General features: G+C 34.8%; 2 protein-coding genes and 1 long non-coding RNA gene across 3 annotated transcripts; 1 reads left to right on the top strand and 2 right to left on the bottom strand.

The window, feature by feature from the left end:
• Positions 1 to 1,495: 1,495 nt before the first annotated feature.
• LOC141333488 (uncharacterized) lies at positions 1,496 to 6,754 on the bottom strand. Its single transcript, XR_012355396.1, has 3 exons — positions 6,678 to 6,754; positions 2,021 to 2,419; positions 1,496 to 1,862 (listed from the first exon to the last, which is right to left on the bottom strand). It is a non-coding gene; the product is annotated as an uncharacterized lncRNA (long non-coding RNA).
• Positions 6,755 to 7,144: 390 nt separating this feature from the next.
• Positions 7,145 to 12,017, bottom strand: med21 (mediator complex subunit 21). The gene is made up of 4 exons (XM_073838950.1): positions 11,971 to 12,017; positions 11,072 to 11,186; positions 10,889 to 10,989; positions 7,145 to 7,701 (listed from the first exon to the last, which is right to left on the bottom strand). Exons 1-4 carry the CDS (start codon positions 12,010 to 12,012, stop codon positions 7,522 to 7,524), a joined length of 438 nt encoding a protein of 145 aa, XP_073695051.1. The 5' UTR covers positions 12,013 to 12,017; the 3' UTR covers positions 7,145 to 7,521.
• Positions 12,018 to 12,125: 108 nt separating this feature from the next.
• tm7sf3 (transmembrane 7 superfamily member 3) lies at positions 12,126 to 21,583 on the top strand. The gene is made up of 12 exons (XM_073838278.1): positions 12,126 to 12,325; positions 14,190 to 14,344; positions 15,389 to 15,539; positions 15,647 to 15,767; positions 16,323 to 16,494; positions 16,849 to 17,026; positions 18,078 to 18,164; positions 19,197 to 19,277; positions 20,064 to 20,216; positions 20,409 to 20,506; positions 20,586 to 20,748; positions 21,088 to 21,583. Exons 1-12 carry the CDS (start codon positions 12,253 to 12,255, stop codon positions 21,339 to 21,341), a joined length of 1,686 nt encoding a protein of 561 aa, XP_073694379.1. The 5' UTR covers positions 12,126 to 12,252; the 3' UTR covers positions 21,342 to 21,583.
• Positions 21,584 to 22,322: the final 739 nt, after the last annotated feature.

Genomic DNA, 22,322 nt, shown 5'->3' with positions numbered 1-22,322 from the left:
AAAAATAAACGCAAATAATATTATATAAAAAAATAAAATAATAATAAAAATCTTACTTGGAGTTGCCATCTGGTGGTCATATGAGTGAATTTATCGGGTTTGTTTTCTTATTTTCTTTTTTTTTTTTTCTTAGTATTTTTAATATCCAAAAATTATGTTCACTAAAGTTTCTAAATATGCCTGCCAAATATTACATGTTTTCTAAGTTAAAGTAATGAATTATTATTTTTAAATGAACCATGCCACACTGCATGTTTGAATACATACATGTAGACATTTAGTATTTAGTAGACATATTCAGAAACTTTGTTGGTCAAAATATGATATAAATAATACTAATATAACAACATAAGTTCATTTATATGAACACCAGATGGCAGCTCTGAATAAAAGTAAAAAATGCACATGGCATAAACTTCACAATCCATTGGAAATGTCTCATTAAACTTTGCATATTACAGTCATTATTGTAGCCATTGTATGTTTATGTTTGACATGTTTTTGTTTTATCATGTTTATGTAAAGCATGGTACTTTTGCACTATTGACTATTGTCCTACTTAACACTGTAAAGTTGCTTTGAGAACCCATATTGTCAAAAGCGCTGTATAAATAAAGATGATTGATTGATAAAGCATGCTGAATTTCTATTGTGTGTGAAATGTGCTATATAATTTAATTTGCCTTGCATATGTCCTTTGTAAACTGCTTGAATGTGTTTTGTATACTTTTAATAAAATTTGCATAAACAAAAATATGTCTGCTGGAAATTACTATAAATCCATCACTATCAATCCACTTTCATGTCTGAATGATGCTATAGTGTGGCAGCAGTTTGTCACTGTTGTGATAAACACTTTAAACTGGAAGGCAACAAGTATTTTCTCAAAGCATTCATCGAAGGTTTAGTTTAGTATATTTTTGGTGTTTGTGTTTGTAAGAGACATAAGAGTTCATAAGAGACACCCTTGTCTCATATCAAAAAAAGAGTGACAATAGACAACATATACTAAATAATCAATCTGTTAGTCTCACAATTAAACATTTACCAAAACTAAGCCGAGAGGCAAAGCAACTTGTCTCTGTTGCTAGAAGTTCTTGGATGCATGTGGTAGTTTTTGAATAAAATACAGATCATCAGCAATCTAAAATAAAATGATCAAGCTCACTAACTAACTAAACAATCAGTTTGCACTTGTGAAGTTCAGAGTCTCTTGTGGTTTTGAAGGTTCCTGGGGTTGAAATGTTCAACTGCCTGTCCTCTGCCATGTGTTCTTGTAGCTCACCTGATAAAACACATAACATTAACAATATCAAGGTCATGAGTTCAATTCACATGCAAGCACAATGAACAAACATTAGATCTGAAGAGAGTGTGTTCTAGACATGTCAGGAACCTCTGCTGGCTGGTTGCTGAAAGACATGCTCATAGCAGAAAAACACTATAAAAAAAAAAAGAAAAAAAGAAAAAAAATGTCATGCGTTCAAAAAAAAAAAGGCAAAACAACAGCAGCCCAGTGGCTCAGCGGTCTGAGAGTTGCGCCTTCATGCAGGAGACTGCGGTTTGAATCCCTCTCTTGCAATGTTTTTGATTGATTAAAAAAGACATCAATCCAAAAAAAAGCTGGCACGACACCAGCCCTGTGGCGCAGCGGTCTGTGCGTTGCGCTTTCGCATGGGAAACCCGGGTTCTAATCCCACTCCCGCAAACATTTAATTGGTTTAGACCAATTAAAAAAAACAAGAATCCAAAAAAAAGCATTGTAAGTGTGGAAGTGCCAGTGGCTCAGTGGTAGAAGCACGTCCTACCTGAACAGGAGGACGCCGGTTCGAGACCGGCCTGGACATGGAAACACGTTACGGCTGGAGCGATGGCGGAAAAGAGATGGCGAAGAGGGGAGAAATCGGAGTGGAGGAGAAGGTGGGCGGAGCGTAGGAAAAGAAAAGGGGGAAAAAAAAAAAAAAAAAATCAGAGACGATAACCAGCAGGGGTTATGCATTAAATTTACATTTTTACTTACCAATAGAAAAAAAAATCTTTCTTCTTTGCTCTTCTCCCTCCTTTCTCCGCCTTCTCCTCCTTCCGGACGCCGTCTCCTCCTCCGCCTGGTGGTCAGTCTCAGCTCCTGCACCGCATCCGCTTCAGCGCCCCGGCCGGGATTCGAACCGCAGACCTTCTGTGTGGCAGGCTGTGACCTTACCACTGAGCCATTGGCACCTTCACATCAAACTTTCTTTTTTTTGGGGGCATATCTTCGTTAATCCTAGTGGTGTCTAAAAGAAACACCGCCCGGCCCGAAAGAAATCCCTGACCGGATCGGGATTGGAACCAGGCTCCTCCAAAAACAAGGACACTGGAACACATGGATACGGATGAAGCTTGTTGAGCCAATCATCTGCATCTTCTGAATCACTGGATCCTTTGAATGAAGGAGTGGATGAAGAAAAGAGTCGAGACAGGTAAGAGAGATTAATATTGCTTAATAAATCTCACAGTTGTTTGTTTCAACTTAATAATGACATGTTACACCTAGTCTGTGTAGATGCAAAGCTTAAGTGCCTGACTGAGGCTTATGGATTTGCTCACCACATGGTCATCATTCAATTTACCACACAAACACAAATGTCACACATGTCAGTTTATTTTGTACAAACACCAATGCATACAATTAACAGCCATGAAACATTTCTGATGAAGCGTTGACAATCTTTCAAATGGTAATGTCACAGCAGCATGTCAGCGAATGCACATTAACAAAGAACATGGGAAAACTAGAATCCAAATACAAGTATACAAGACTTCAGATACAAGTTAAGAAGTTGATGATTGACAAAAACTGACACTTTCCAGCAGTAAGTTACTTTCTGGCATTATGGTTACAAAACAATAATGCAAATATTTTTTGACAGGTTCGTTCAAGTCAGCATTTACTGTCATTCAATCTTTCGTATGTACATTTGGGGAATGAAACTGAATGAAATGAAATACACTTCATCATCTTCAAAGAAGAAATTAGTCTTGGACTCAAGGTGAGGTTACATTGACAATACACTGGATCCATAAAAAAATCATTACAACAATACATGAAACACTCGCTATAAAAACACCAAGCCTGTATGATTGCCCTTGCATTAATAAATTGACATTTATTTGTGGTTTAACATTTTAATTGAGGTAGGTATACAAGATTTTTTTAAAAGATAGTCCTACACACGGGTAATCTGTACCAACTTGCAGAGGGCAACAATTCATACTCATCTATTTATATACAATGGGATCAGCTAGAATTGTATGTGCTTCCCCAAGAACCGACTCTTTATATAATGACTCAAGGGTTGATATTCCCTTTGCCTATGGCCTTAATTTCATTTTGAACTGACTGATTATCCATCTGAATACCAAGGTACTTGTAGAAACCGGCTTGATTTTCACGAATGAGCACTGGGGTCAAAGATCTTCTCAGTCTTTTTTGGATTTAAAACAAGGTGGTTTAATGCTGCCTTCACATACTATTGAAATTTTTGTAAATATGAGTTTCTTAGTCTGAAATTGGACGTGAATGGCTCCTCAAGTCACATTTACATCTCGACACTCTAAGATCATTTTGATAACTGAGTTTCTGATTTGGGCAGTTCATAAACATTATTGGGAGTAATGATTATATGATAGGTGACAAATGAAATGCTACATTTTATTCAAAATTCACTGCATACTGGTTGAATATGGTCAATACATTTAGGCTTTAGAACAGTAGAACAGCAAAGAAAATTTTTAGCCAAAACCGTGCTGCTTGGTCATTCATACAATGCAAGTCAGCGGCTGCCTGTATTTGATCATTTAAATATTATATATATATATATATATATATATATATATATATATATATATATATATATCTCTCAAAGAAGCCTCAGGCAAATGGTGATGTCCGTTTCATGAACAGAACAAATCATTATTTTGAACCGATTCTTTGTGGTGAACGAGTTAGTGAACTAGTGAACCAGTTCACCAAATCAAACTGAAGACAGACAGATCTACAAGTTCCTCAGTCAAAATTCACTTTCAGATGCCTAAAAGTCACTCTGACTTGAAATGAGCCAAAATTTTGGCTTATCTGATCTTATGATGAATAAACTCATTCAGCGCTTCAGTTCCTCCAACAGTCACTGAATGTTTTTATGGATAGATTCTCATTGTTTATGTAAAAAGGTGAGCTGATTAAGACAAGTTTATTCACTTTATATGCTTTAGACATGTAAAACACCCATGTTTCACATCATTATTGAGTGCTTTACTAATATAATTGCATATGTTACATCATATGTCATTCATAAGACCTCAATTTATCGGCAGCAGCCAAAAACTGGCAGCTGTTGACTTGCATTGTATGAATCACCAAGGATCATGATTTCAGCTAAAAATCTTCTTTACTAACCCCGTGGATGACCTGAGGCCAAGTAACTTAACAGCAAATTTTCATCTTTTGGTGAACTACCTCTATAATAAGATTTCACCAAGAAATAGGAAAGAATAATTATTGTGTCCTTGTTCTTGATGTCATAGTCTTTCTGCCAACAAAACACTTGAGCACAACCAACTCATAATTGTGAACATGGACCACAAAACCAGTCATAAGGGTCAATTTATTGAAAGTTTTCCATTGATGTATGGTTTGTTAGGATAGGACAATATTTGGTCGAGACAACTATTCAAAATCTGTAATCTGAGAGTGCAAAAAAAAAAAAAAAAATATTAAGAAAATCAACTATAAAGGTGTCCAAATGAAGTTCTTGGGAATGCATATATTACTAGTCAAAAATTAGGTTTTGATATATTTATGCTAGGAAATTTACAAAATACCTTCATGAAACAAGATCTCGATATCCAAATGATTTTTGGCATAAAAGAAAAATCAATCATTTTAACCCATACAATGTATTTTTTGCTATTGGTACAAATATACCCATGCTACTTAAGACTGATTTTGTGGTCCAGGGTCACAATTATGACTCTAGAAGTGGGAAGTAGGAAATTTCTGATAGCATATGAGGGCAGCATAAATCACATTATTGTACAAACCTTGCCAACTCTGAGAAGTAATACAGCCCTGTCTATTAGCAAACTGTAATGGGTCAAGTACTGCATTTACTTAGGTCTTAAAAATGGACACTATATATGCTCTCAAAACATTTAATCACACAATACGTCAAAGCTACTGGCCTGTAGTCAATGTTCAATGTATTCATACTGGTCACTGAATTTATAGTGTCCCAGAATTTTGTAGTATTGGTATACAAAAAATTATCTTTGAAGCTCTCTTTCTCTTTTTTTGCATTGGCAGTACAGTACATACAGGATATGAAATTAATTGTAGTCTAAAACAGTATAAGATGTAATTTATCAAACAGTTTTAGCATTATTTACAGAAGACAGACACAAAACATAGGTTTTACCTATCTGTCAGAAAGTAGTTTTTAACCATTTACAATATAATAATTTAGTATAATCACATTTTCTTTTATTTTTTAATAAGCACATGTCAGAATAATCATGTTGTTTTATTTGTGACCCTGGACCACAAAACCAGTCATAAGGGTAGATTTTTTTGAAATTGAGATTAATACAGTACAACACCTGGAAGCTGAATAAATAATCCTTCTATTGATGTATGGTTTGTTAGGATAGGACTGTATCAAACCATACATCTAGTTCTATCATACATATGTACATATGATAGAATAGAATACTTGGCTGAGATACAAGTACTTGAAAATTTGAGGGTGTAACAAATTCAAAAATCACAAGTTGTCAAAATAAAGTTCTTAGCATAATAGTAATCAAAAATTAAGTTTTGATATATTTACAGTAGGAAATTCACAAAATAACTTCTTGGAACATGATCTTTACTTAACATCCTAATGATTTTTGGCATAACTGAAAAATCAATAATTTTGATCCATACAATGTACTTTTGGCTACTGCTACAATATACCTGTGATATTTATAACTCGTTTTGTGGTCCAGGGTCACATTTTTACATAAATATATATTTTACACTGAATGACAATTGAACATTATTTTGACAACAGTTATTTGAAACATAAAGTAGACCCTTGCATTTAATATGCTTTCTTTTCATGCAATATCACTTTTGTAAATATAATTTTATGTGGTCTCCAAAATTGGACGTCTTGTCTTTGACCCATACAGCTATAGTACACATATAACAATAATGCTGAGCAGTAGTGAGACACAGTACAGAAAGTATTTTGACCTTCATATACATATACATACATATATATATATATATATATATTTGTACTTTATCACCTGACTGACAGTCTGAGTGGTATAGTTCGACTGGTTAGTATAACCGAGTTAGTTAACGTGCTGGTAACTTACATGTCATCGTGTGGTTATACTTTAACGACCATTCAAAAGTAGATGCGTAGTTTGATTGAATGTTTACATGTAACATAAATCTACGGGTTTGGAAATAAACCGCGTTAAGTTTTAGTAACGTTAGTTATACAATAGTTAACGTTGTTTCATGTTACGATCTCAGTTCGCTTCACTAAGCGTAGCCATTTCAGTCAATGTTTAAAATGCTTGTCAGTAATTCTTTCTTAATATTTGACAGTTTCAAAAGTTATAAATAATACTCTGTAGTCTCTTACCTCGGTAATAACTCGTTTTCGTAAAAGTCTGCAGGAAAAAAATCCCAACTGCACGAACGCCGCCATACTGTTTTTCTGACTTTCTTAAGAAGACGCGTTTTTATTGGATGGAAGATTGATTACGTCACGCGTTAATCAGCGTGACTACGGCACAGAAATCATTTAGCGGAGAAGAAAACAATTACAATACAATAATAAATTATTATTAATTTATACATATTTTTATTAATGAAAAACTAAGATCTTTATCACCGCGTAGAAGTAATATCAAAGTCCGTTTCTGCATATTAAATTCGCTTGCATGACCGGAAGATGGCAGCACTCAAACTTTGTCACTATATAACATTAAAAAAAGTTTTATAAGTATTTACTTGTTAGGGTTTCTTACAACAACTTAAAATATTTCATGCAATTTTTTTTGATAGCATAATTCTTTCTAGAGTTTAGAACCAAAGAATAACAAGCACTTAATACAAAAAAATTTTTATTTGTTAAACACAAAGACAAAATTTCTTTCAAAATAAAATGAAGAAAAGATGATCCTGGCACAAAAAAATATCATTAAATATACAAAAAACAACTTACCCAGATGCTGACTGTCTGAAAAAGGTTGATGGATGCTGAACATTTATGGTTATCAGGTAGAAAGATACGTCAGAGGTCATATACTCAAGACATGCGATGAGAAACAGTGAGCACTTACAGAACAAAATCAGAATTATTCCTCAGTCCAGAAACAAACTGTACATTTAACACAATCTCTCTTGTGATTGCTGAAAGATGAGTATAAAATCCCTGCTGTGTACAGATGATATAGTCCATGTTTGGTTGGGGTCAGTCGCTGTCATGACTCTGGTGGTGTCGGCTGACTTGGGGCTCCGCTGCGTGTGCGCAGCTGTGATTGGGCGATGTCTGCTAGCGCTGACTGGATCTTCTCCAGCAGCATGTCTCCTCTGTAAACCACTTCCTCCAGACGGTTCGCAGCTTCCTGGTTCTCCTCTTCCAACTGCCTTAGACTGGCAGCCTGTGAAACAAATTAAAAAACATACAGAGAAAAGGTATTATTAGACTTTTGTAGGGATGTAATGATTCGCTCACAGTGTGACATGATTAACAATACTGATTTCACAATGCAATTCTCTCATGACAAGACAAATTATAAACGAAAAGATGCCCTTTTATTATTTCTCAGACAAAATGCTGCACATTTCTTTGTGAAATTGAAATGTCAAATAACAAAACTAAATTTAAAGTTTAAAACAAGTCCCAAACCAAATAAATAAATAATACAAATAAAATAAATATTTGCATATGAACAAACTAATGCATTGCTGTGCTCTTTCCATTTAAAATTAGAGGCAACTGCAGTATTTTGATCACGATCCAAACAAAGATGCCGCATACATGCAGCATAAGCAGTTTTATTTAAACTGGACAGTATAATTTTGAAATCTGAAGCAAAAACAGAATGGTCAGACTTTAACTTTGTGAAACTATGCTACATAAAATATCTGAACAAAAGGTGGCGCTTAATGGAATACAGCGCCAGAAGTATAAATATTTTATGGTGTCATTAAATACAACAGCTGGGTTCTGAAGGTGAAAATCCCATTCATATTTCATGATTTAAAAACTAAACAAAACAAGAAAAAAAAAAACATGCTGAATTCAATGCCCAATATAGTGTTTTTTATATTATTAATTCATTAAGTGGACTTGTTTGCATTTGCTTCATGGGATGAACAGTTCTTTGCTTCAAAATAATTTTATAATAACATACCAAATAATGCTCATGAGGGTTGTATTTATTTGATCAAAAATTGTTCTATTTTAATATACTTTCAAATATAATTTATTTCTGTGACACAGCACTGGATTTTCATCAGCCATTACATTCTTCAGTGTCACATGATCCTTCAGAAATCATTCTAATATGCTGATTTATTATTTATTATATATGTTGAAACTGTTGTGCTGCTTAATATTTTTTTGGAACCTGTGATACTTTTTTTCTTTGATGAATGAAAAGTTAAAAAGAACAGCATTTATTCAAAACAGAAATCTTTTCTAACAAGATAAGTCTTTACTAGCACTTTTTAATCCATGTAACACATCCTTGCTAAATAAAAGTATTTATTATTATTTATTATTAAAAAGAGAATTTACTAACCCCAAACTGTGTGTATATTGTAACACAAATCTCGATTTTTAAATGAACACTGTTCTATTTAACTTTTTATTTATCCAAGAATCCTGAAAAAAGTATCACATGTTTCAAAAATATTAAGCAGCACAAATGTTTTCAACATTGACAAGAAATCAGCATATTACAATGATTTCTGAATTAATGGAGTAATGATGCTGAAACTATAGCTTTGCTTCACAGGAATAAATGATATTTTAAAAAGTATATTAAAATTTACAAAAAAATGTTTTTTTTTAATTGCAATAATATTTAACAAAATTACAAAAAAAAAAATCTGTATTTTTGATCAAATAGATACAGCCTTGATGAGCATAAGAAACTTCAATAAAAACATAAACAAATCTTACTGATCCCAAACTTTTGAATGGCAGCGTATATTAACATATTACCTTAAAAAAAATTAAATGTGTACATATATGTATATATATATATATATATATATATAGACAGAGAGAGATACTATTATAGTTTTTATTAATATTTAGAATATTAGTAAAATTATATCATTTTATTGTATTTATATTAGGGCTGGGCCGATAAGCGATATCATATCGAATCGCGATAAAATTTATGTTAATAACGATGATAAGCTCTAGACATTTTTTGCTCGATATGGATTAATCTAAGAGCCAATCACACAGCAGAAATATGTGACAGCGGCCAATCAGCGTGCAGCGTCCGTGTGCATGTCAAAGTACAAAGTTCATTTCCTACCGCACTTTGCGAAGCAACCTTACACCAGGACGACAAAAAAAGAGAGTGGAAGCAGCGACGAAAGAGAAACTAACTCGAGTTATTATCCAAAGATGTTGAAGTTGTCGACAAAAAAAGGTAGCACGAATTCCGTGGTTTGACTATCTGAAAAGCGCGATTGTTAAAACTGAAACCGAAAGCAAAAAACGCACGCGCATTCAAAAGCAATTTCAATCCCTCTTGTTTAGAGAGTGACTCCACAATGCGCGCAAATTAGGCTAAATGACATATCTAGGCTGTTATCAGAATGTAGACTATAATAGGTTGTGTATGTCTATAGCTCTGTATCATGCTTGAAATATTCCGTCTCTATTTGCACTTTGAATAATGAGAGAGTAGCCTACTTTGATTATGGCTGAATTGTCTGCACTTAATACGATTAAGAAAGAACTGTGTCGTAATTTTTTGATATTTATACTGTAGATTGTTTCAAAATGCAGTGGTTGCCTCTAATTTAAATAGCTCAACCTATAATAGAGAAAATAAATAATTGTGTTTATAATAATAAATAATAAATAAATAAATAAATGTGTTACAAATTATGTTTTTACAATAATTTTATGTTTACATTTTGTACATTTACTCTCATTTACCATACTCTGTCACAACTTTTATTTTATTTTTTTTCATTTATTTTAGTGAGTTATTTTAATTTTTAAGGCCAAATCTGTAATCTGCTTTTGTTAAAAAAAAACTATACTTAAAAATGTAATTTAATGAATCCTTTAATTTTTGTGGCTTTAGTCATTGTTGGGATACTATTTTAAAGCTGGCAACATCAACAGCTTATATCGAAATATATATCGTTATCGTTCAATATGGGAAAAAATTATCGAGATTACATTTTTGCCATATCGCCCAGCCCTAATTTATATCAACATTTTGTTTTCATTTTAGTTATTTTACTGTGTTTTTGTAATTTTTTGTAGATTTTTTATAATGTAATAATGTTTTTGCAGTTATTTTAGCACACAAAAGTTTGACAACTAGCTGAACTAAATTTGACGTTTTCTATATTTTATTTCAGTTAACGATTACTTTATGTAAAGTCACGAAAATGTTTTCTTTTTATGGTTTCAGTTAACTTTAATTCGTAGCACAACCTTATTATTTGAAATTACTTCTTTCTATACTTTTGAGTGCCAGTAAACAAATCCAGATGTCCCACCCATATGCAGTAGGCTTGTTTGAAAAAGGTAGATAAATATAGACATTTCAGGGAGCCAGTTGCACTGTTTGTGTATAAACGCACCTGCAGTGCGGCAGTAGATTCTTCACTGGGCAGAGAGTCAATCAGCACGTCAACATCTTTTGCTGTTCTTGCTATCAGTGCTGCAAACAGCTGAGCGTATTCTAGAAGAACACATGAAACCATGTCAGTTAAACCACAACACAGCATTGCTGTAAAACTGATTTTTGGTACAGATTTGAGCACCTTCTGTGGGGTTGGAGGGCTGGTCTTTGTTGATGGCTGTCTGGATGTTGCTGAATGAGGCAGGCGGTGCGCACTGCTGCAGGACTCCAATCGCATTACAGAACTGATCAGCCAGCTAAAACACACACATTAAAGCAATGTATCAAACACACATTGCACACAAGCAACCCAGTATAACAAACCACCTTTGTATTCAGTTTATTGCAAATGTCTTTGCTTTATAAATATGATGAAAAGTACTGCAATTCAATTCTAATACTGTGAATAATGCGTAAACTTCTTTTAATTTTTTTTTTTAAATGTAAAAACAAGAGTACATAATTTAACACTTATAAAACAAAATTGTGGTATGCGTCACAAATACATTATATTTATTTTTAAAATATATAAACACAAGAGTACACAATTTAACACTTATAAAACAATACTGTTGTACATGTCACAAAAAAAATGTTTATTTTTAAACCAAGTGTAAAAACCAAGGCTACATAATATAACACAATATTCTGGTATTTGTCACAAATAATTAAAAAATGTATATATAGTTTTATTCATGTGTTGACCGCAATTTTAATTTCTTGAAGGAGCATTTTGACTTACTTCAATTTACTTTCTACATAATACATTATTTCCTATTTTAAATAACAAATATTTATTTTTAATAGAGTATTAGCTTATTGGTGTACAAATGTATGTACAAACTTTATTAATTAAATGTATGTTTATTAATTCTCAACTGCATGCTATGCTAACACCTTCATACGCTACAGTACATTAATGTGACTTCTTACAAACACAATGTCACTTAATGTAACAGACGACTAAATGAATATGTTTTGTACACTTTGCCCTCCTCTACAGCTTATTAGTCATACAATTAACATTTAAATCAGTCTTACGGAGTTAACAGCATCCTGAAGCTGCGTTAGCCGGTCCGCCATGTTGGCTCCTCTTCGCCTTTTCCGTTTCCGCCGAGCGCGTTCAAAGCGAGATCACGTGACGCCATACAGTTGCGCCTGCGTACTACAAGCGAAAGGCGCGTTCAACTCAAAAGTTGTTGCATTGTAGCGCTACCGAGGAACGAGTGACACTTCCGGAGGCTAAACGTGAAGCTTCAGCATGACTCCCGTATCTGATCGCTGCTACTAGAGCGTGTTTATGGACTGGACTGATCTAGGAAAATGCCACTGAAGAGAAAATGTTTGGTTTTGCTCGTTTTGTCATGGGTCAGTTGTCTGCGCGCTCAGGATGAGAGTGAGTAAACAAAACATCTCTATCAACAGATACAAACGCATGCATGTAACAAATGACATTTGCTTGAATTCTGAGACAGCTGACATGATTTTCCAACACATGAATACTGAATTGATTTTGATTTAATAATGCTGATCGATAACTGCATGGTTTTATAACTAGCCAGTGTGATTTCAGGTTCAACGTCATATTATTTTAACGTAAACCTACCACTAAATTCACCCTATTATAACTATATAAAGCTAATACCTAATTCGTTTGTCTGATTTGATCACACAACTCCAGAGAGGGTCATAACAATGCAAAATATGAAATAGAACAGTTTATTGAACCTTTAGACTGATATAAAAAAGTGTTTGCATGTGTTTTATATTTTGTATCATATTTGATACAGGCTTTTAAGGCTCATTATAACAGACTACTTACATGAAGTGATTTAAGTATAAGTTGTCATTGTATAATTTCAAAAATATGTCTTAGTAAGATTATATTAAAATGATCAAAACATATAATGCAATGCAATACAATGATTATTTAGAGATGTACAAACTAAAGTCTCTCAAAAGCCTAATGATTATATTTTAGTCTCACATTTCCACATGACTTTAGGGAAAATCAAGTAAACCTAAGTTGCTTTTATTCCAGTAATTGTTGATAACAATATCAACAATATTCTAATGTTTACTTTTTAAAAATTAGATTTGACAGCAGAAAAAAAAAAAAACACATGAAGCACAAGCGGAAGATGTTTGTACAATTTTAATAAAATAAAAAATCATAAACTATCAGTCAACTATCATAAACTATCAACAGAAGGTATGTAATTAATTGTGTGCAACAGGCCTTATAAAAGAATTTATCAAATATGACACCATAGACGTTATAGCGTTATGGAAACAGTAGATCTGTAGTAAAACACTTCTGATGTTTTGTGCATTTGTTGATCTTGCCTGTCAGGAAAGTGTCTGATAGTTTTTAGTATCTGTCAGTTTTGATTTTGTGCCTTTTATTAATGCTCTGTTGTTTTGTAACAGTGACGCATTTTCTTTAGTGTTTTTTCCCCCTTTTAATTCTCCTCATTCCTGCTTACAATGCACAGACGACAATGAAACAGAGCAACGATCTATGAGATGCAATTCAGAAACTATTTCCACATTCCTGAAGGAGAAAGAGAGACAGAGAGATTGTTTCAGTTCAGTGAAGTAATTTCAGTCTTCAGGATCTCTGCAGACCTCAAAACTGGGGATGGGACATTAAAACTGTTTGTTAAGCAATTCCTTAAAACTTAAAAAAAGTATTGGCTTCGTGGTTTATTGCTAGAAAATTATGCCATAAGGTAGAATAAAGGAAACACACAAATTCCTTCCTATATCCGTGTACTGCATGTAAAGGCAGCATCTTGCAGGTTTGGACACAACAGTTTTTCAGTGTAGTTTTGATGTACAGCAAGTGTGAGTCATTGTGTAATCAGATTACTTGGTTATCATGCCAGATTTCAGTCAGGCAGGAAGTCAGAGCGACCATGAGCCAACATCTTTCTACACCAAATCACAACTGTCAAAAGCCACTTCCTTGTTTAAAGTGTGTGGTGTCTTTTCCAGGCAGTCACTCACCGCTTTCATTTCAAATGAAATAAAAATACTATGTATATAAATTTCTGACAACTGTCAGAATATTCTGAAAACAAAAAATATTTTTTTCAGAATGTTTTGACAGTTGTCATAAATGAGTATACGTAAATAGTCTTTTTTTGGTTGTAAAAAAAAAATAGAGGTCCTGAGGTCAAACGTTGCTTTTTTTATTATAATAAGGGTGAAAAAGAATCAGATACTGGTATGAATGTGTTCTTGTATGTGTTTTGCAGACCGTGTTATGTTTTCTCTGGGAACCTTCCAGAACGTGAGTGTCCCAGTGAATGGAACGGTTCAAGCTGTCGTTTCCCGGATTCCCGCTGACGTTTCTTTCTTAACGCTGCAGTTTCATACACATCACCGCAATGTTACGCTCTCATATACACCGGTAAGACATCACAGAAACATACACGCACACACCCCTAGCTGACCCTGTTCCATTGGTTGATCAAGCAAGACATCATGTGAGAGATTAATCACAAGCTCTGATCTTCTCTCTCACACACACACACACACACACACACACACACCCCTTCATGCATTCTGTTCATAATGTCAGCATTCATGCAGCTGTAGTGCATTGTGCACAAACCCCAGTTCAGACACAGAGTTAACGTTAATATGAAATGCTGAAATACATTGAGCATTAGTACCGCCCACTTTTTCAGTAGTATTTTTCCTCTTTATTTTTCACATGGATATTTAAAACAGAGTTATTGTTGAATAAATCTAAAGCAGAAACTGTTAAAAATATATAAGCACTAATATAACTAATTGGAAATAAATAATAACTTAAATTTAATTAAAAAAGAACTCAGACCTAAGTAGTAATATTTAATAAAACTAAAACTTAAGTAAAAAAACATATAATAAAAATAACAAAAGCACGTAGAAAAATTTTAACTAAAATGAAAATGAAAAGTGAAAGTATAAAACTACTTGCACTGATTTAAAAAGTATTTAAAGAGATTATGAGCCTAAAACTACAAAAAAAAGACTGTATATACAAGACTGTATATATAACAGCCTTAATGAAGGAACAAACTTCAATCCCAAGAAGCATTGTGAATGACATAATCAAATTAAAACACTAATGTGGTAATGTGGGTTTTCATCTCAAGTTCCCCTGTTGAAATGATCACCACTGATTAACAACATCAGAACTCACAGTAGGCCTGTATAATAATTTATAAGTTATTGTTAAAAATTAATACACCTGTGTTGAAAATGAATGAGATGGGAACAGAACCTGACTGTTGCGGTTTAGTCTGCTGTAATTCCAAGTAAAACCAAGTGAATGTAGGACAGGATTTGAATGGTCGCACTTTGCGTGTGTTTGTTGCATAATATTCTCTACCTGACCTTTATCCATCTAGAGTGACTGTGTGTGTAGCTGTCCATTCATAGGTTGTGTTTTTTGTGCATTGCTCAGATCCCACTTTATGGTTTTTCGGTCACGGCAGCAGATGCTGGTCTGTTATCCAACTTGACACCGAGCCAGACCGCTGTCTCGTGGTTCCTGCAGACGCCGGATGGACGCAGCGTAGCAGGAGTTGGAGTTATTTTGCCATACACCAGAACTGGTTAGAGAACTAACTCTTTACTTGCATGCCACAACACAGACAGTCTCATTAACGGACTATAGTCTGGAATACAGTGCATTCAGTGTGTCTGTGTAATGTGTGTGCAGATCCCGTCCCTGGAGCCTGTAATCAGGAGTTCCCTCTGGATATTGATCCAAACATCTACCTGCAATATAACCTGTTTGAGACCACGATTACCTTTGCACCTGCTAACATCGGATATGGAAGGTGAGAGGAATTTAATAAAGTCTAGGACTTTTTAAAGGGTCATTAAAACCCCAAAATTCCACTTTAATGAGCAAAAATGTACCTCAAACCCAAGATACAAATGCAAAAAAATACTCCTGCACAGTTAGATGAAGTCAGTTGTGACTGCCACGATTATATAAATGATCTCTAATTAAGAACAGTTTTACTCGCATTATAAATGCATCTCTCAACTACTGTATGTGATCTCACAGTTTAAAATGTCTGTTACAGAAACATGTGTTGTCATAAATAATTAAGAATGTGCAAACTTATGAATAATTATGAGGAACCGATGAGTCATTGATGTACTATAATGTGAGAAAACATCACATCCTAATGAAGATTTTAAGCCTAGAAGAGGAAAATAGCTCAAAAAAGCTCTAAATTAACTAGTTTTGATGCTAATGTTGTCTTCTGTGATGTGCATCACAACATCTCCTAAATCTCAAATCTTTGTAATGTAGTTTAGTGTTTGATGACCACTTAAAATTGTGTCCAAATTGAAATCATTCTAAATCAGATGGTGTTTTTTAGAGGGGAGATTCCTCCGGCGTGTGACGTGGACATGGGCTCCAGCACTCGTTGGCGATTGGTGTATGAGGTGTATCAGTACTTCCTGCCGGAAGGCGACTTGTCGGAGCGGAGTCTGATCAGCAATATGGAAAAAGTGGCCAATGTGCAGAACGTGCAGGACAACAGCAGAAAAGTGTGTCAGATATCTCTCTGTCCTACCTTACTACTTTATCTGTAACATATGTTATCTTGTTCAGCTGTTTACAATGTTTGTTTCGTAATCTGGTGCATTTTATTCTTTAGGTTAGTTCAATTAGGTGTGTATCGCCTGAACTCTCTTAACATATGCATACTCAAACATATATGTGTATATATATATATATATATATATATATATATATATATAAAATATATTCATAAAATAAAAAATATATAAATAACACACACATTCAATATATAAATGTAATTAAGTCCCTGTTTCAGAACAAAACAAATGATTTTCGGGTCTGAAAACAGCTTAGTTTATCATTTATTTTCAATTTTTCAGGTGGTGTCTTTATCCTCTAATGACCGGACGCAGTTCTCCTTCAGCTCTCTGCCTGGTCAGGGTGTGATTTTCTCTGTGATTGTGAGAGATCCAGTGTTGAACACATCAGCATCCTACATCCCTGTCCACACGTATGCCTGCAGCTTCAACTCCACGCTAGACGGATGCAACGATTTAGGTGAGGAAAGTGAAAGAAAATTAAAATTCATGCTGCATTGTTTTACTCCTAAATTCAGAAATTCCTTTCATATAAGAGGCCATTGGCCATCTTTAAAGGTGCCATAGAATGCATTGAAACAATATTTTAAATTGTTCTCTGATATCTACATAGAAGGTATATGGCATAGGAAAGGGCAAAAAATCTCCAGAAACGGTTTTACAGGTCCATTTACAACCCTAGGATTTGTCCCTAGAATTAAATGCTCTGTTATTGCCTTATTTGGAAGCTTCCTGGATATTAACGAGGAGCTCTGCTCTGATTGGCTGTCTCACAGAGCGGCTCGCTCTCAAACAGCTGTAAGGAAACACATGGAGGAAATATATATTTAATTACGGCCGCTTGATTTATTTAACTCTAGCCACGGTTTGTTGAATCTGCCGTTTTGAATCCGCAACATTTTACTCTCTCTAATTGTGATCGCATGTGCTCTGTGTAACGTTATACTGCATAAGAAGGACTTACCACACAAGTTTTGATGCTTTAGTGATGCTCAGGATCTGTAAATAATTGGCCATCATCAGTGCACTCATCTCTCCATTTATGTGGTAAGTGAAATCTTATGTACAGGCTACCGCTAGCATTAAGCTAACCATGTCCCTTCAGTGGCTCGCCTTATTTTACTGATGTACTGACTTTACTGATGATTGGGCGATGCAAATGTTGGGGGCGTAACTATTAACGATTGGGACTATTGTGTAAAAGTCGGTGTTATGTTGGAATTGACCTATTTTTCAGTGGTCTTTTGCAAACACCAGATTTATATAAGGAGGAGGAAATGGTGGTGTTTGAGACTCAGGGTATGTCAAGTCCATGTACTGAACTGTTATTATTCAACTATGCCAAGGTAAACACAGTTTTCCATTCATGGCACCTTTAAATCCTACTAGAAAATTCAATTAAATATATTTATAAATTATATATTTTTATTCTTTAGCTTTTAAACAGTTTTGTCGACAGGTTTGACATGGTATTTAAGTGTAAAAATTAGTTTTCTCTCTTATTTTCTCAGGGAGAGTTTCTACTAAAGTGTTTTTTACTGTGCTGGGTTTGGCTGGGCTGTTTGTGTGTTTTGTGGGCCATCGCTTCTTCAAATGTGGTGAGTCATGTTTTTCTTGCTTTTCTTAGAAACACAGCACTTTACTGCTATTAATAACTGTCGATCAACTAAAGATGCACTAAGTATTTTAGGTTTGGGAAAGCCAGGGATTTAAAGAGTTGGAGGTCTCTATAAAACTATGCTTCAGTGCTACATTTTTGAAGGGGTCATATGATGCATCATTTCTTCTATGATGTTCTTTTGCAATGTTAGTCAAGGCTTCTTGCACAACAAACAGTCCATTCAGTGTTTTATGACCATTTCAACTCTCTCTCCATTTGAATGAAATGGCTGTTTTTTGCCGCTGTCTTTAAGACTTGTATGTGAACATGTGAGATAAGTAACGGTGGTTTGTTAATATATTAAGTGACGCTAAATAATATAGTACATTTTGAAATGAGCCATTTATGCAGTTACGTTTCAGTAAATGGTATTTTTGCCAGCTTTATACTCTTTTACTTAATTGAAACTTCTCATTACATGCTGAAAGCTAAAACCATGAATTTTAAGTTTAGTTTAGTTAAGTTTTTATTGTTACTTGAAATAAAATTAATATGAACTAAAATAAATTAAAATATAAAATATTATAATATGTGTTTTATTTCAGCTAGTTGCCAAAGCAACATTTCTCATTTTCTTTAACAAAAATTTAAATTATTTTTGACTATTATCTCTACTAAAAAAACTATAGACAAATTTGAGGAAAAAAGCAAAAACTAATAAAAATTACTGAAAAAAATTATATGAACTAAAATTAAAATAAACATGAAAAATAAAATACAAAACCTAATACAAAATAATAACTAAAAATAAAACAAACATAAACTCATTAAAACTGCAAAAAAAGAAAAACTATATAGACATAAAAATAAAACAAATGACAAAATATAATGAAATTGAAAACCTCAAAAACTCAAAATATTAGAATAATAGAAGTGATACTATAATAACACTGATTTGGATAGATGTAAATTTGTCCATGTAAGCATACCTATTGTTAGCTATAAAATGTCAATTTTTGTTTCTTTTTAGAGCTGTTCTGTATGGGATTCGGCTTTATGGCATTTATCTTCTTCATCTTGATCACCAGAACCACACAGCTGGACTACGACAGTGAGTCCATCACAGTCACCAATGCAGAGTTACACATGTACTGAATCACTGTAAAATTAGACCAAAACAACTAGCGTCTGCCTGAAACTTTAGTTTGAAGTTTCTGATCACCTCTTGGATCTGTAATGTATATGTATCATCTCAGGGTTTCACGTCATTCTGGATGATCTAGTGTTTACGCTGAGCTAAAAATAGTTCATGCCCCAGAAGTTGAGTTTTTCCAGTTAAATTTGTCTGAAATTGGCTACACAAACTGGTTCTGCCAGCAGCGAATCTCATTAGCCGTCACGAGTGCAGAAAGCAGCTCCCATCACAGAGGATTGAGGTTATTGTTGTGCCGTAACTCTCTGAAGATTAGAGTCATGCTGCTGCTGCTCAATCATGTGCTGTGGATTTTTAGCTGGAGGTGTGAAACCAGTCTGTCCAAATCAAGAACTGTTTGTCAGCTGTTTGCATATTTACAGGACAGGCATTGCTGAAATGAGGAAAAGCATTTGATTTTCTGAGATGGATAGCAACTGATGACTCAACCTAGACTAGTGGATAGAAAACATGATAACAAGACATCCAAAATTACTCATGTCAACAAAATAAAACAAATTTCAGTTATGGAAAATTATCTGCATAATTTAACTTGACAATGCCTCATTTGAATATTATAACATTTGTAATGCAAAACAACTGTTTTAATGTTCTCTGATTAGTCAACTGATATCTGTTAGTTTTATTTTTTACCTTTTCACCTGTAGTGTTTTTAAACAGTTTGTTGACTGACTGTCTCTGCAGTTCGATTGGCTCTGACAGCGCTGATGGGCGTGGTTGGGGGCGTGGCCATGGTGATGAGCTGGTGGCGGTTCGGTTCGGTTATGGTCTGTGTGTTGGTGGTCGGACTCATTCTTGGATTTCTCATCTCATCCATCGCCTTCTTCACTCCACTTGGTAAGAAATCATATTTGAAACCTTCATTTTTTTCCCTAATTCATGCCGTTAAAGATGTTGTTTCATCATCTGTTTAGAATGATCTCTTTATAATCTCTCTTCATAGTCTTGCTGAATGTTAACTGTTGATCAGTAGTTGTTTATTAATGTTCATTTTATGGATTTGTTGTTTAATCTCTTTTCTTCCTCCAGGCGATCTTCCTATATTCCATAATGATGTTGTGTTCTGGGTCGTGTTTGCTTGCATTATGGTGGTTGTTCCTTTATTCTTCATCAGGTGGCCAAGAGAGGTGAGATACAAAAAAATACATTTAATATAAGCGCATGTCCAACACCCAAATAAAATGCACGTGTTTATCTGTGTTTCAGGGTAATATAATTACATGTGGAGTGGTTGGCGCGTATACAGTGATCCTGGCTGTCAACGCATATACCTACACCAGTCTGTCCTACATCACACTGGACGTCCTCAAACGCTTCCTCAACGACAACTTCAGCCGAGCATTTATCTCGGTTCCGCTGCAGGATATCGGTAGGTCTGCAGGGGTTTATGTTATTGGCCACTGTGAAAGATTTAGTGCAGATCAGGGTCAGAAATGAAAAAAGGCTTGGGGCAAGAATCCACCCCGAATCCAAGATACAGGGGCAAAAAATGCTCCTGCACAAATTAAATAAAGTCAATTACAACTTCCAAGATTACACAAACTGGCATGCAAAGTCCCTTTTCCCTTAAAATGCAGGTCTTGAGTATTTAATTAAAGTGATGAATAAAGGAGTAATGCAGCCTGAAAAACATTTTCTTTGCTTTAATTTCTGGATCCTGATGCTCCAACTTGATGTATTGGTCATGTCTGTTTTTTCGCCTCTCCAGATTTCATTATGATCACCGTGTGGGTCGTTCTGGGGGTTTCGGGGATTGTTGTGCAGCTGTATCGGGAGAAATCACGGCCGTTTTTCCCACCAAGCCCCTACGTGATGTGGAAGCAAGAACGAGAGCGCAGGAAGACCAACGTTCTGGATCCCAGCCACCACAAGCCATCTTTATCAGCCCGAATCCTTGGACGTATTCGCCAGCTTACACAGCGCACAGAACCGGCGGGCGAAACCACGCCTCTACTGCTTTAACCTTTGACTTTTGACTTGAAGTCAGTTCACTGTTAGTACTTCTCCTCCAGAAAACGGCTGCTCAAGCCTGTGGAGACCTATAGCAACGTACATGAGGATTGAGCTCGATTTTTAGAGCCGAAAGACTCAGCCAATGGAGGTTAAAAGACCTGCAGAGCAGCTCACACATGATGTGAGACTGACCTTATGCACTTGTGTGTGTGTGTGTGTGTGTGTGTGTGTGTGTGTGTGTGTGTGTGTGTGTGTGTGTGTGTGTGTGTGTGTGTGTGTGTGTGTGTGTGTGTGTGTGTGTGTGTGTGTTTTTGTCTAGGTTCCCAGCAGTGCTCACTCCCATTGCTGTTTTCAGATAAATGTTAAGCAACTGACCTCTATTATATACATCAGCTGCCACAGCGTGATTTTTAGATGCATTTTAGCAGCTTGGAGGAAACATTCAGTGGAGATTTTTTTAACTTTTTATTACGTCTGGTTAGTATATGAGTGAATGAGTGATTTTAAAAGATGTTCACCATTAAAATAAATGTATAACACGCTGCGATTGCAGACCAAATGAACTGGTGTTCATTAGTAGCCACTGTAAGCCTCTATGACTGATGTTTGAGTGTTTTCTGTGTCTGAGTGAGTAAGTATGAGCACTGGCGGATCCTCACCGGGGTTTGGAGATCATGATGGAAATAATGAGCTTATTTTGACTGCGTTCCTCTGGGAATTTGACTGCGCTGGTGTAACACACTCAATAATGAGGATTTTAATTGCAGTGTAAGAGGAATATTGAGAATCTGTGGAGTTTAAACATCTTTCAGACATTTTCTGTGCTTTATAACTAAACATGTAGCTCTTACAGAGACACAAACCCAAGTTCGATCGTTGACAGACTCCAGCTTTGTAAAATTAGTAGTTTTGCATTATTCCTCGATACGCTTCTAGTATCCTCTCAGGGTTTCTTCATGTGATCTTTGTGTCTCTCACAGAAGCAAACTT

The sequence above is a fragment of the Garra rufa genome, chromosome 4, assembly GCF_049309525.1.
Source record: "Garra rufa chromosome 4, GarRuf1.0, whole genome shotgun sequence".
Taxonomy (NCBI): Eukaryota; Metazoa; Chordata; class Actinopteri; order Cypriniformes; family Cyprinidae; genus Garra; species Garra rufa.
Note: the sequence above shows the minus strand (reverse complement) of the source record. Positions and strands in the feature narration are given on the sequence as shown.